This window comes from Gobius niger, assembly GCF_951799975.1.
Source record: "Gobius niger genome assembly, chromosome: 13".
Taxonomy (NCBI): Eukaryota; Metazoa; Chordata; class Actinopteri; order Gobiiformes; family Gobiidae; genus Gobius; species Gobius niger.
The window spans coordinates 29,865,159-29,880,648 of record NC_136864.1 but is presented as its reverse complement, the minus strand read 5'-3'; the positions used below and the strand labels follow the sequence as shown (position 1 = coordinate 29,880,648).

At 44.4% G+C, this 15,490-nt stretch overlaps 1 protein-coding gene across 4 annotated transcripts in view; it reads right to left on the bottom strand.

Moving 5' to 3' along the window:
* The window catches only part of LOC306973219 (phospholipid phosphatase-related protein type 4-like), a 51,705-nt gene continuing 36,215 nt past the window's right edge, over positions 1-15,490 (bottom strand). Inside the window, exons 7-11 of one of the 4 annotated variants that reach the window (XM_079570089.1) lie at positions 13,114-13,276; positions 12,218-12,443; positions 4,570-5,200; positions 2,938-3,091; positions 1-1,570 (exon numbers count right to left, since the gene is read on the bottom strand). In XM_079570089.1, the coding sequence (XP_079426215.1) occupies positions 348-1,570; positions 2,938-3,091; positions 4,570-5,200; positions 12,218-12,443; positions 13,114-13,276 (2,397 nt within the window). In that variant the 3' untranslated portion in view covers positions 1-347. The remainder of the gene's footprint in view (positions 1,571-2,937; positions 3,092-4,569; positions 5,201-12,217; positions 12,444-13,113; positions 13,277-15,490) is intronic. The other 3 variants (XM_079570090.1, XM_079570091.1, XM_079570092.1) reach the window with 3 other exon arrangements.

Sequence of the window (15,490 nt, the reverse complement as noted above, 5' to 3'; positions counted from 1 at the left end):
TTATCTGAGAATAAAGCGAGCTCAAACAGTGGATTTTGAATGAAATAGGACCTTTAAAAGTTAGAAAGACATCCACCAATCAGAGGGCTCAAATCTACATTCAGTAATGTCCTTCTGGGTGCTGTAGGTGGAGCTGATTTCAAACGATTGACTGGTGAGGGCATCAGTGGCTGATAATGTTCTATAAAGGGGTCTTGTGTGAGTTTTAGGGGGAACCTTTTCCCAACAGTAGGTAATTACAGCGCGCCTCCACGGACCAGACACATTTCGAACGATAGCTAATCACAAACTTAGCTAAACGGGACCTCCACGACTCCATCCGCAACCGCGTCACTGCCAGGGTCGCGCTATTCCTTATAGGCCAGTCCCAGGGTGGGGGGCGGAGTGTGTGCCAGGATGGGGCGCGGCATGGTCGGGGGCGGAGTCGGGCCGGACCTCGCGAACATGCCCTGCAGCTGCCGGTTGACCAAGACATGGTGACCGCCGGTGCTCTCCTGGAAATTGCGCAGGTTCTCTTGAAAGCGCACGCTGCTGTCCCTCTCCATGCGGTCCATGCCCTCCTCCAGGATCCGGTGGTTGGGGTGGAGGTCGGGCGTGGGGCCCCTCTCGGGCTGGCCACTGTTGCTGCTGCTCTCCCGGTTCAGGGTGGACTCGCGGCTCGACGACGCCACGGACTGCGAGTCGGAGCCGCCGTCGCTGCTGGCGGCCGTGCCCCCTTCCACCGGCGTGACCCTGATGGTGGTGATGGCCTGCGGGTGCGGGTGGAAGGGCGGTGCGAAGGCTGCCGGAGGCGGTATGGGGGTGTTGGGGTTGGGGGAGCTCGGGGGGAAGCCAGAGTGGGAGTTGTTGGCAGGATTACCGGGCGGGAAAACGGGATGTGGAAAGTTGTTATGGCCGTTGTTTGGATGCTGGTAACTGTTTGCGTTGGGCGTGTTTTGGAAATGACTGGGATTGTTAGGATGCGGGAAACTGTTCGGACTGTTGGCGTGTTGGAAATTGTTGGGGTTACCCGGGTGTTGGAAATTGTTGGGGTTACCCGGGTGTTGGAAATTGTTGGGGTTACCCGGGTGTTGGAAACCATTGGGGTTGTGGTGGAAACTGTTGGGATTGTTGGCGTGGTGAAAGGCGTTGGGATTGTTGGCGAAGTGGTTGGCAGTGGGATGCTGGAACAAGCCGGGGTTACCGCCCTGATGCTGGTAACCAGGGTTATTGTTGGGATGGAGCGGGTGTAAGGGGTGCATGACGTGGGGGTGGACGGGGAAAGCTCCACTGCCTCCGCCGCTCTCGGCGCCAGAGTCGGACTCCAGCTCGTTGCCGATGACGCTGCGGCGGCCGTCGGGAGGTCCTGGCGGGGGCAGGGGGTCGTCGCCGTGGTGGCCCAGCTCATTCAGGTTGAAGGCGGACTGGCGCAGGGAGGGCCGCTGATCCGGGGGCTTCCAGCGCCACGAGCCGCTGCCGTCCGTGCTGGGGGGCTTCACCACAGGCTTGTTGGACTTGGACTCGGGGTGGGCCTCCACGCGCACGATGCTGCCCGTTCTTTCCAAACCACCTACGATACCATAAAGGTAGTCTGTGAGTGGAAGCAATTTGGGACAGTTTAATTAGTCACATTCAGAAAGATATACATTACATTGTGGTATGTGGACAGGGGACACTGGCGCTTCCTCAGGTGGTATGATTTTACACTTTTCATTAGTGATTTATATACAGATATAGACTGATACGTAGACATACAAAACGATGATTTCATTGATACTTCAGTAATAAGTTGAAGTTTCTGGTTTAGACATGGCTTACATCCACAACTGAATCCAATTCAGATGTATTAAACCCGGTTTAGTCCTGATCAGACCTTAATCTAGGCCTGCTGTATTTGGAAGGTCAAAAGTGTCTTTGTCACATGTTTATGCCATGTGGGTGCATTTCAACATCCTGAATCATCCCCCTCTGTATTTTTATACACAGGGTTTTCAGTCTGGTCCATACTCAAACACATCTGTGGATCAGGATCGTTTATTTGGTCACATGTGTGAATATTTGAACCGCTAATAACGCCGCTGATTGCCCTTCACTGATTGGTTCACTCTACTTCCTGTTTGCTTGTGTATGTTCCGCTCTGGAAATATAGTTGATACTGACTTTAACCAGACTCAATCGCTGGTGATTGATTCAAGTATTTTATATTGAAGTATTTTCTATGTGGCAGCCTGCGTGTCAAGATAAAATTTAATTTCTCTCAAATTTAAGAAATCTTGAAAATGTTTTATGAGGCTGTACCACTCCATTACAGGGTTATTTTGGGGTACTTTTTGTCCTGTAAGGAAAATTAGGATTAAGTGTTGCCCAAAGGGAACAGGAACTCCAGACTAACAAAGGATTTACATCCTGTTGAAGGGGAAAAATACATATTATTTGAAAGCACAATTTCAAACCAAAGTGATTTCAGTGGATTTTTGGCAGAAACAGTTTTGTCTAAATATATTTCAGGGTTTCTACAGGCAGCAAGTCAAATGTAATGCTTTTAATGCCTTAATACTATATTTGTACTATTTTTGTTTGTAATGTAAAATCAAACAGAGGAATAATGGGATATTTTGATCTTCAAAACCAAATTAGACACGATGGGGAAAAAAAATAATTTAATTTGATTGAATGCTTTTTTCAATTTTATATTCTTTTAAGGCTTTAATTTGTGCATAATGCTTTCTAATACCCGACGGAAACCCTGATATATATATATGTTCAATTAAAAATGCGGTCAAATAGTATGTAATAATGCTTCCAGGAGTAGTGACACCTCACTCAGCTTGGCCCCAGTGTGTATGAATCAAGATTTTTAAAAAGTGAATAGTGATCCTTCAAGACTCTTCCTTAAATCCAGCGGAGCTATAATAGACCTTTTGTAAATAAGTGTTAAATGTGTGAGTGGCTACATACCTCCTCCCACCACTCCGGTGGTGGAGGCGGGTGGAGAGGGGTCCTGGTCGGTCAGGGCTCTGTAGCGGATAGAGCCAGTGCAGCTCAGACTGCTGCCCCCGTCCTCTGAGCGAGGCGAGTGGAGCAGACCCTGCTGCTTGGACAGGGCTATCACCTGGAACACAAGCACTCACCGTCAGGAAAAGTACCTCCAAAACAAATTAATCTCCTCTCTTAGTAATTACATTGCAGCGAGAGGATTATCAAGGAACACATTTACTAAATCAGGCAGCAGATGGCTTATTGTAACTCTAAAGTCAGGCACAAAACTGAACTGACTGGAGTGAGCGGAATCTCTAGAAGGAAAGGAAATGTGCATAATATCAATTTAGCCCCAAAAGGACACGGGTCAAAGCAGCGCATACAGACATATTAGCCTGACCATCCCCAGAGACACCCGTGTGTTTAGTTATGAAGGCGTATCAGTACATCCCCTCATTAGAGCAATATTCCAGGGTTGATGGATATTGATTTGAATGATTCACAGGTCAAAGTTTTGTTCCCTGTATCTTTGAGTTGTTGTCTAAGATCATTTGACTGACATCTGTGCTGTTCCATGATCCTTTTGCTGCAGATTTCAAAGAGTCGCCAGTCGGATGGAGTCCTTTCCCAGGAGATAGTTATCTTTTTAAATAAAAATTAGACATATCTTTAATTCTGGTGATTTTCAGATCAATTGTTTTCAGCTGTACATTTGACTTGGTTTCATACCTTTACAAGATCAATTTAATGGACTGTGCTAAGAAAAGACTCAGGACTACACAAACTTTAGTCTAATTTGTTGAAGCCTGTCTGTTTTCATCTTCAATTTCATCACTCGTGTTCTCTCTACTCAGAGGTGGATAGAGTAGCCAAATATTGACACAAGTTCTTGGAGAAAATGTTACTTGAGTAGTGTGAGTCCTGAGTAACTGTTTGAGCGTCAATGTCTGATTTATGTTTCCCGATACCTATTGGGGTGGGCCATATTGTATCACATATTTTTATCGCAATATCCTTTTTTGATATCGTTGTAAATTTCTAGATTGTTGTGGAGACAAAATAATTAATGTTATGCTCAGCTCCACCAGAGCAGCATAAACACTGACTATAGAACACGGAGACAGGTGCTTAAAAAGTAAAATGAAATGAAGGTTGTAAACTGCTTGGTCATATTCGCGAGGAAATTAGTTTGCCGTTAAAATAAAAGAAAGAATAAAATATCACTGAATTAATCTTAGGCGTAAGGCCTAAAGTATTTGTCCACCGTCAATTATATTGTGAAATATATATTGTTATTGTAATATTTATTTTTTGTATCGTGATATAGATTTTTGGCCATATTGCCCTGCCCTAATACCTATACTAAAATATTTGTCGTCTAGAACCAGAAAAAAGAAAAATAATGAGTGTGGAAGATCTGCACATTTACAATATCAATGTCAGGAAATGTGTGAATAATTTGGGAAATTATATTGAAATAAATAGGGAACAATGGGAAAAATGTGGGGAAAATAGTAATAAAAAATGAGCAAAAATTAGGGGGGAAAATGTAGCAAAATGAGTCAAACATTGGGTAAACAAACATAAGGTGCGAGTGAAGCTGGGCAGCACCTGCATGAGGCGTGGCTGCCCTCCGGCGCTGAGTGGCCGACAAGGCAGTGTGGTCTTCTCGGCCACTCTCAGCCACTTCTCCCGGACCGAGCCTCCGCCGTCCATCATGCTGTCCTCCGACTCGCTCTCCTGGTCTTTACTGTTGCAGTTGTCCTCCTCGGGGATGTGCACCAGCTGGGAGGAGCCGGGCCGTGATTGGATGGACACTCTGGCTCCTCCGCCCATGCCCCCGCCTCCGTTGTGGCCGTGGTGGTTGTGATTGGGGACCATGGGCACCATGGGGACTGAGCTGGCCGCGAGCTTCATGTACTGCGCGGGTATGTGTCCCCCGGCGCGCATCTCCGCCTCCTGGCTGCTCATGGCCGGCAGGTGGGTCATGGCGCGCAGCTCCGCCTCCAGGACCATGGCGGCGGGCGGCTCAGAGACGCAGCGCAGCTCCTGCCCCCGCTGTGGGCTGGAGCAGGGGGCCGGTCTGATGCCGTCCATCACCTGCAGCGACAGCTTGCGGTTGTCGTTCTTGTTCTTCCACTGGCTGAGCAGCTGCTTGGAGCGCGTGGAGTCCATGGAGGCGTGGATGGAGGCGTGGCGGCGGGGGACACGCCCTTCGTCCATCGAAGAGCCTCCGTGAGACCTGAGACACAAGATACAGACAAGGCTAAAGTGATACTGTATGTGCACAACATGTCGAAAACAGAAATACAAGTACTTTAACATTAAAACTGTGCTAATTGTTTTCTTACAGTCGTGTGAGTGTCATCCACATTTGTGAGAGACAAACAGACCATGTGCGCTGTGTGTGTCTAAACATAGAACATTATCCTCCAGCATGATCCAGGAAGTCACAGGATGAATTAGCACAGTGTTAGCATTAGCGCTCCGCCCCATTCACATCTCAGCTCGGTCTCGCTACGAACTCCAGCTGAGACGAGCTTCTGATTAACCAGTGAACAATGGGAAGGTGGATGGTCTGTGAGAGCTAGAAACAAGTTTAGACAACAGCTGAGAGATTTTACTCAGAGATGATCCTATGCAAACCGTATTTCTCAGTGGTTATGTTTTGTAGTAATAATTCTTTATATAATGACATATTGTTGTATGGACAAACCATGACTGTTTGTGAAGTGCATGTTGTAGGCACACTTAGTCTTTGAACTAACATGACTGTTTTTAGTCAATAGATGCCGACATCTATTTGTACCTGGTGCCTATCAAAACTGTTGACTGTAAGTGAACATGTATGTCACAAACTGCATCTTCATGTATGATGAGTCAGGGGCAGGTTTTACATAAGTTTGGTGAACTTCAACCTACTCCTGAGTGTGCAATGCTCTCTTTTTCCAGTGATAACATCTGTTGTCTGTTACCTTTGTTTGCTGCTCAAATAAACTAATAAACTAAACTAAACTAAACAAAAGATTATTTTTAGTTATCTACAGATCATTTACACCAGGGGCCAAATCCGGCCCGCGGGATGATTTAATCCGGCCCCCGACTTGTAGAGCACAAATCCCTGAGTATGTCAAAAAAAAAAAAAACTAAGTCTCTAGCCCATTCCTGTGCGGAGTTAGGATATTTTAACTAAATAACCAGTTTACTCATTCCAGCCACTAGGGGGCAATTTGAATAAATAAAAAATAATTCCACAGGTGTCCAGCAGAGGGCACTTACATAAGAGATCAGAATATAAACACATTATAGCCATGTGGTAAATGAAGCTTACCACCACAGTGTGGAGAGAATGAATAATGACTACAGTACTTTGAGAAACTCGTGACACAGGCTTGTAAAGCACAATACAAGTGTAAGAAGTTATTATTTTGGTCACATTACATAATGATGTTTTATTTGAAAATAAAAATAAATGGAAATTAAAACAAGGTGTGAAGACTTGATCACTATTTTTGCAAACCACTACAGCGAAACAAGTATGAGCCTGAATCAAGTGTTGACCTTGTGGATATAGTCGTGGGGACGACTGTGCAGGCGAGTCATCTCTACTTCACAATGAGGCTCTGCTGCATTTTGGTCTGGGTCAGACAATTCTATGTTATAGCCAACCCGGTCCGGCCCCCCATCACAGTCAGGAACAATAATGTGGCCCCCAGAGAAAAAAATCTGAGGACCCCTGATTTACACCATTAGTCGATTAATCACTTGGCTTATTTTTATATTATATTTTGTTTTGTTACAGCCTTATTCCAAAATGGATTGCATTCAGGTTTTATTCTCATCATACCCAAAGTGAACCAAGTATTTTAGAATGTTTTACAAATGTATTAAAATCAAATTGAAATATCACATATACATTCGTATACACCCCCTTTGCAAGGAGCATCCTGTTTCCACTGATCATCCTTCAGATGTTTCTACAAACTGACCAGAGTCCATCTGAGGTAGATTAAATTCATGATGACCAGATTTGGAAGGACACTGACCTCTCTAGAAGGTCCCACGGCTGACAGAGACGTCAGAAACTAAGCCCTGGAGTCAAATGAACTGTCTGTGGACTCAGAGACAGGTTTGTATGGAGGCTCAGATCTGGGGAAGGTCCTGAAGAGCACAGTGGCCTCTATCATTCCTAAATGGAAGAAGTTCAGAACCACCAGGACTCTTCCTAGAGCTGAGTCAGTCCAAACTGAGCGATCAGGGAGGAGACCAGTTATTCTGAGGAAATGGGAGAACCTACAGACGGACGACCATCTCTACCATAAAGTCTGATCAGTGGAGTGCTGCAGTTTTAATGTTGTTTGTAAAACATTCTTTGTCATGATGGGGTATTGTGTGTAGATTGATGAGAAAACAAAACAAATGTAATCCACTTTGGGATGAGGCTGTAACAGGACAAAATCTGGGAAAAGTGTGAGGGGTGTGTCCACTTTCACTATCCACTGTACAAACCAGAACTTTAAAAGTCGTTTATCATCAAAAACTGAAAAAATTCCTGGAAAAAAAAATTAAGTCATCTAATATACAAAAGGTTTCGCGAATGACTTTTGTCAGACAGAGCCCGGTGGGGAGTGCGTCCTTCGCGTCAGCTGCTGTCACTTCACCCACACTCTCCCTCTCTCCGTCTGCAGACACGTTTCAAAAAGGGACAGTGCAGACCCGGCTCCAGACAAAAGCCGACGTGACGCGCGCATTTTCCCCGACTCCCAAACTCTTCAGAGGATGTGAGCTCGCTGTCACGGCCGCTCCGAGAGAGATGATGATGTGAAGACGCACTCGCTGGCACAAAGGCTTCTAATCAAAGTGTATTGTCAGGGAGAGAGTGAAACGCAGCCGAACTGTGACACAAAGCCGTCGTGTCAATGCATCAAACTGAAAGAATGGCTATCAAGGAGCCGTTAAAGGGTAGTTATTAGAATTAAAACCGTTCTATCTAGCTATGTGCTCACTTTCTACGTTCTACAGCGATCATGGATTTTTACAGGCCAACACACGACACGCTATTGAGACAAACCGTGGAAATTTGATCAAAGAATCTTGGATTTGTTAAATGTTTTGTGACTGACGAAGGAGGGATGTGTGTGGAAGGTCATCAGTACAGGTACAAACATGTTATGATTGTGATGTCATCATCTGTAAGCAACATTCTGACTAAATATGGTTAACAAGACAGCCCAACTGTGGCAAACTTAGACCAATTACTGCTGACATTCCAATCCATGTTCATGTTGTGAGTCTAAACCCAGGCCCCTTCCGAAACGAGCAGATTGGTAAGAGCTCTTACGCCAAACCGAGTGTGCGTCAGCGTCCGCCATGATAAGAAGCCTCCGAATAGTGCTGTCAGTTAGGAAGGAGTTAGGAACAGGAGCCTCGATGCTAACTATCATAGCCACTTTAGCATAGGGACCTCTGGTGCTAACTAACCGGTGATTAGGAGCTATGTGCCATATCATAAGCCAATGCCAATCCCACCACCCCCCTCGGCCCCACCCTCGAGTGATTCATGCGCAACCACTGTTGATTGACAGGAGCACATTTAATAAAATAAATAAAAATGGAATAAGATTCTGCACAAGCCAAACTTTGTAAAAGTGACTAAATCCATGTTGTCTTCACCACAGCTCAGTCACATGTCAGTGTTAAAGAGCCGCCTCAGCAAACGGATTAAATGAAGACAGTTTGTGCTTTTGTTTTCATTTAGTAGAAACTTAAAGGAATAGTTCACTGTTTTTCCATACTGAGATATGTTCTTACCTGAGCTTACACGAGTTGATGCGTACCTGTCTGGTCTTTGTGCGTGCCCTCAGTCGCGCAAAAAGACGAAAGATGCTGTTAGCATTTGGCCTCTCCCAATGTATTCCTATAGCTCCAAACGGGGTGAAGTTGGAAGCTACCACACTCTTCCACGGGAACACACAAAGACCAGACAGGTACGGATCAACTCGTCTAAGCTCAGGTAAGAACATATCTCAGTGTGTAAAAACGGTGAACTATTCCTTTAAGCTGCATGGATCATTTGCATAATGTAGCTTTATGAAACAGCTGTGGAGATAAAATAAGCTAAAGGGAAATATGACGGCTTTTTTCTCCTTAGATGTCTTTATTTGGACACTATGTTGTTGTTATTGTTGGACACTATACAGTAGGTGGCGGCATGCGCTTTAGTTTGCCTGCAGTCTGCCAATAACCTAAGAAGAAGAACAGCAGCTGTTGGTGATGTCACTTCCCCTTCCCCTGGGTAAGGACGGTCGAGTTGGGCAAATGCTGCTGGAGCAAAAGTTCACTAACTGCATAGAGATCTAACAGTTGACCCCATGAAAGGTTAAGGATCAGGAGCTAGGGTCAGGACATACAGGCTATAATTTGATGGTTTCGGACACATAGCCCCAGCTTACCCGGATAAGCCCTCTCTGCTAATTGTTTAAGGTCCATGACGCGCCATCTGCAACTTTGATGACTTTTGGACATAACTTTAGAACAGAAAGTGGTAGATATTTGGAACTAGAGATGCAAGCTTTCCAAGCAGAGTACTGCTGTATGTATTCAGTATAAGAACATTAGTTTAGTGAGTAGTTGTACCTGGGCAGAGTACTGCTGAATGTATTCAGTATAAGAACATTAGTTTAGTGAGTAGTTGTACCTGGGCAGAGTACTGCTGTATGTATTCAGTATAAGAACATTAGTTTAGTGAGTATTTGTACCTGGGCAGAGTACTGCTGTATGTATTCAGTATAAGTACATTAGTTTAGTGAGTAGTTGTACCTGGGCAGAGTACTGCTGTATGTATTCAGTATAAGAACATTAGTTTAGTAAGTATTTGTACCTGGGCAGAGTACTGCTGTATGTATTCAGTGTAAGAACATTAGTTTAGTGAGTAGCTGTACCTGGGCAGAGTACTGCTGTATGTATTCAGTATAAGAACATTAGTTTAGTAAGTATTTGTACCTGGGCAGAGTACTGCTGTATGTATTCAGTATAAGAACATTAGTTTAGGGAGTAGTTGTACCTGGGCAGAGTACTGCTGTATGTATTCAGTATAAGAACATTAGTTTAGTGAGTAGTTGTACCTGGGCAGAGTACTGCTGTATGTATTCAGTATAAGAACATTAGTTTAGTGAGTAGCTGTACCTGGGCAGAGTACTGCTGTATGTATTCAGTATAAGAACATTAGTTTAGCGAGTAGTTGTACCTGGGCAGAGTACTGCTGTATGTATTCAGTATAAGTACATTAGTTTAGTGAGTAGTTGTACCTGGACAGAGTACTGCTGTATGTATTCAGTATAAGAACATTAGTTTAGTGAGTAGTTGTACCTGGGCAGAGTACTGCTGTATGTATTCAGTATAAGTACATTAGTTTAGTGAGTAGTTGTACCTGGGCAGAGTACTGCTGTATGTATTCAGTGTTAGGACATTAGTTTAGTGAGTAGATGTACCTGGGCAGAGTACTGCTGTATGTATTCAGTATAAGTACATTAGTTTAGTGAGTAGTTGTACCTGGGCAGAGTACTGCTGTATGTATTCAGTATAAGTACATTAGTTTAGTGAGTAGTTGTACCTGGGCAGAGTACTGCTGTATGTATTCAGTATAAGAACATTAGTTTAGTGAGTAGTTGTACCTGGGCAGAGTACTGCTGTATGTATTCAGTATAAGAACATTAGTTTAGCGAGTAGTTGTACCTGGGCAGAGTACTGCTGTATGTATTCAGTATAAGAACATTAGTTTAGTGAGTAGTTGTACCTGGGCAGAGTACTGCTGTATGTATTCAGTATAAGAACATTAGTTTAGTGAGTAGCTGTACCTGGGCAGAGTACTGCTGTATGTATTCAGTATAAGAACATTAGTTTAGCGAGTAGTTGTACCTGGGCAGAGTACTGCTGTATGTATTCAGTATAAGTACATTAGTTTAGTGAGTAGTTGTACCTGGACAGAGTACTGCTGTATGTATTCAGTGTAAGAACATTAGTTTAGTGAGTAGTTGTACCTGGGCAGAGTACTGCTGTATGTATTCAGTATAAGTACATTAGTTTAGTGAGTAGTTGTACCTGGGCAGAGTACTGCTGTATGTATTCAGTGTTAGGACATTAGTTTAGTGAGTAGATGTACCTGGGCAGAGTACTGCTGTATGTATTCAGTATAAGTACATTAGTTTAGTGAGTAGTTGTACCTGGGCAGAGTACTGCTGTATGTATTCAGTATAAGTACATTAGTTTAGTGAGTAGTTGTACCTGGGCAGAGTACTGCTGTATGTATTCAGTATAAGAACATTAGTTTAGCGAGTAGTTGTACCTGGGCAGAGTACTGCTGTATGTATTCAGTATAAGAACATTAGTTTAGTGAGTAGTTGTACCTGGGCAGAGTACTGCTGTATGTATTCAGTATAAGAACATTAGTTTAGTGAGTAGCTGTACCTGGGCAGAGTACTGCTGTATGTATTCAGTATAAGAACATTAGTTTAGCGAGTAGTTGTACCTGGGCAGAGTACTGCTGTATGTATTCAGTATAAGTACATTAGTTTAGTGAGTAGTTGTACCTGGACAGAGTACTGCTGTATGTATTCAGTGTAAGAACATTAGTTTAGTGAGTAGTTGTACCTGGGCAGAGTACTGCTGTATGTATTCAGTATAAGTACATTAGTTTAGTGAGTAGTTGTACCTGGGCAGAGTACTGCTGTATGTATTCAGTGTTAGGACATTAGTTTAGTGAGTAGATGTACCTGGGCAGAGTACTGCTGTATGTATTCAGTATAAGTACATTAGTTTAGTGAGTAGTTGTACCTGGGCAGAGTACTGCTGTATGTATTCAGTATAAGTACATTAGTTTAGTGAGTAGTTGTACCTGGGCAGAGTACTGCTGTATGTATTCAGTATAAGAACATTAGTTTAGTGAGTAGTTGTACCTGGGCAGAGTACTGCTGTATGTATTCAGTATAAGAACATTAGTTTAGTGAGTAGTTGTACCTGGGCAGAGTACTGCTGTATGTATTCAGTATAAGAACATTAGTTTAGTGAGTAGCTGTACCTGGGCAGAGTACTGCTGTATGTATTCAGTGTTAGGACATTAGTTTAGTGAGTAGCTGTACCTGGGCAGAGTGCTGCTGTATGTATTCAGTGTAAGAACATTAGTTTAGTGAGTAGTTGTACCTGGGCAGAGTACTGCTGTATGTATTCAGTATAAGTACATTAGTTTAGTGAGTAGTTGTACCTGGGCAGAGTGCTGCTGTTGAACGTGCTCATGTTGTCCCGGTTGCCCAAAGGACTGGGGGGCGAGAGGATCTCCACCTCGGCGCTGGCCCTCTTCATGCTCATGGAGGGCTCCCGGTACGAGGCGCTGCGGGTCAGCATGGGCAGCTCCGTGTTGGGGACCAACGTGTGGGAGGAGGTCCTGGTGAGGATGGGCTCTGTTTGGCTGGGACCCAGAGTGTGATGACCTAACAGCACCACATCAGATATTAACCCAGGTAATCAGACAGGGACAGTTTTATCCCTTTTTCTGTTTTTGTTTCTCAACATTTATGTCACTAGTGAATCTTATTCTTACTAAGAGTGAGTTAGAGGAGCTCAAGTAGCATGTTCTACAAGTACTTTTTTACTCTTACATGAGCAATTATTTGGCATACTACTACTTTTTTTTTTTTTTTACTTCTACTTAAGTAAAATGCTAAAATGTCTCTCCCCAAACTCCCTCCACTACACAGTGCCACACTGGTAGACTATAGTGCACTCATTCAGTTAGTGATTCAGACTCGCAGCAGCTCTCTACTTTCTCCTCACCAAAGATCACTCTGGCACTTGGGTAATCGTTTGGACATTGCGCTGTTTTGTAGAAATAATAAATAAAGAAATAAGTAGTCGAATGCTCAAAATGAATAAAAACACCACAGTCGATGTTTTCATCACATCTTGCAATTTCTATTTGAACAAACCACTCACTCGGACACTCAGCTCACTACTTTCTCCAGGTCATGTGACTGCCCAAGCACCAGAGTCATGTGATCTAGTGAGCGGCGTGTCCGAATCACCAACAGGATGAGTGCACTTCAGCAAAAGAGGAGTTAAGGGCTGTACATCCTTTGCAAATGACAAACCCAGAGGTGTTACCCGAGTGGCTGTTGCCCATGGCGACCTGGCTGACGTTGGGCAGGGAGGAGAGCGGAGGTTCCCTCAGAATGGGCAGAGGCGGGCGGCACCTGGAGCGGTCCTGGCTGGGCTGGAAGTTCCCCACGGCATACACCCCCTGCACAGGACAGGTAGCAAAGACTGACTACAGCCAGTCACAACGAAACACTTTACACACTGTACTTTTCAAACATAAGCCGAGTTATTCAGATGCTGAGAACCACAACAACTGAATAATCTCACACAAAGGCACAGAGCTTACCATTTTTCAGGATACAAACCTGACGGATAGGCTGTCCTTACATGAGCACATAGTGATAGCAAAGTCCCAGGAAAAACAACTGTATAGTGCTCCCCTATTTAGTCGACTAATCACTTTCCATTGTCTCAACACCCTCAGCTTGTGGTGTAAGATTTCATCATAAAAACTGAATCATTTTCCGTGTGGATGAAATTCTCAAAGTGAAAGCCGGATATTAGGAAACAACTGTGTCTGATGTTTTGAATTCGAAAGCTGTAGGAGAAAAAAACTTGACACATCAATTACTTGAGACAGGTGCGTAGGAGATGAGGGAAAATCCCAGCGCTCATGAATAAAAAACAAGAGTTTCCGCACACTACCAACCTTGAATTTAAAGGCTGTACCGGATTTTGTCATTTACAAACAAAGAAGGAGGGTGTGAGTAAAGTTTAAACTCTCTAACGTCTCAATTCTTCTACTGTCACACTAATAACAACTGGCCTTCGACGCTTCATGGTGTTGGAAGGGCGCTGCCGGAGTAAATGGTGTTTGTGAAGCAGCTCTGAGGATCATCCGTGCGTACAATCCAGTAGGTTAGTAGGTTTGTGCACCGTTGGAGTGGGCAGGAGAGCTCTCTGCCTGTGGGCTCTGAAAGTGAGTGGGCCGGGGTGAGTGGAGTGGGTGGATTCATAAACATGAGTCGGAGACTAAAGAGGAAACTCAGCCTCCTTCCAGCCCTCGCTCGGGCACAGCAGCCTACTCCAATCTGCCACTGTCCCGGAATCAACGCAAATCCTTAGAAAACACTGTTCCAAATCCTGTGTAAGGTTTTACGAGGGTTGGTCGTTAATGCGTTGGCAAGAGGGACTTTTGTGACCCCGTACCTAAACCTAAAGTCCATTACATTGCATCGTATCTAAACTACTGTATATATAACACTATATACAAGTCCTTGAGCACCAGAGCATCAGAGGCCCAGATCTATCACACCAGACAAGACCCCAGGTGTAGACTGTGCAAAGAGGCCAATGAGACAATCCAGCTTTACATAACTGCAGGGTGTAAGAACATAACTGCAGGGTGTAAGAACATAAGTGCAGGGTGTAAGATGCTGCAGGGAAAGCTTACATGCAGCGCCATAACCAAGTGGCTGGTATCGTGTACAGGAACATCTGTGCAGAGTATGGGCTGGAAACCCCAAGGGCAAAGTGGGAAACACCTCCAAAGGTGGTAGAGAATGACCGAGCCAAGATCCTGTGGGACTTCCAGATACAGAAGGACAGAATGGTAATGAACCAACAGGACATTGTGGTGGTGGACAAAGAGCAGAGGAAAGCCGTTGTGGTCGACATAGCAATACCAAGACTTCAACATCAGGAAAAAGGAACACGAGAAACTAGAGAAATACCAGGGGCTCAGAGAAGAGCAGGAGAAAACCTGGAGAGTGAAGGCATCAGTGGTGCCCGAGGTCATTGGGGCACTCGGGGCAGTGACCCCCAAACAGAAGGAGTGGCTCCAGCAGATCCCAGGAAATGCAACAGACATCTCGGCCCAGAAAAGTATGAATATATATATTGTTTTCTTAGGTAGTTGTATCAATTGATCAGAAGCTTTAGGAAAGTTCTACAACTCCAAAAGTTCAAGTTTACATGGCAGACGGTGAGTGACCGGCATCATGTTCAAAACAACAGGTTGGATATAAAGACTTCACAGGAGGAAACCTCTGTGTCCATAAGGCAACACTAAGAAAACATTCAAACAGCACCAGAAAATAACTCCTCCTATGGATATTTCGTGCAGTGAAACGTTTTTAACATGTTTCCAGTGACTGTCATCAGTAATTAGTAAAATGGGTCTCAATTTGCTGACCCGACCCAAGCCGACCCAAGCCGACCCAAGCCGACCCGCACATTAAAAAGTTTACTTTGGAGAAATGGCGCTTGTTATTTTGTTGCTGAGCGGCTGAGGACGACACTTTTGAAATGGCTTATGGACTCATCAGGAAACAACCACCAGGCTTTTCTTCTACCACGTCAGGGACAACTCTCTCTGTCAGTTTGGAACTAAAGAGGCCCAGGAGCATCCCACCTCAGGTCAGTAAGAAGCTCTAGCCTTATT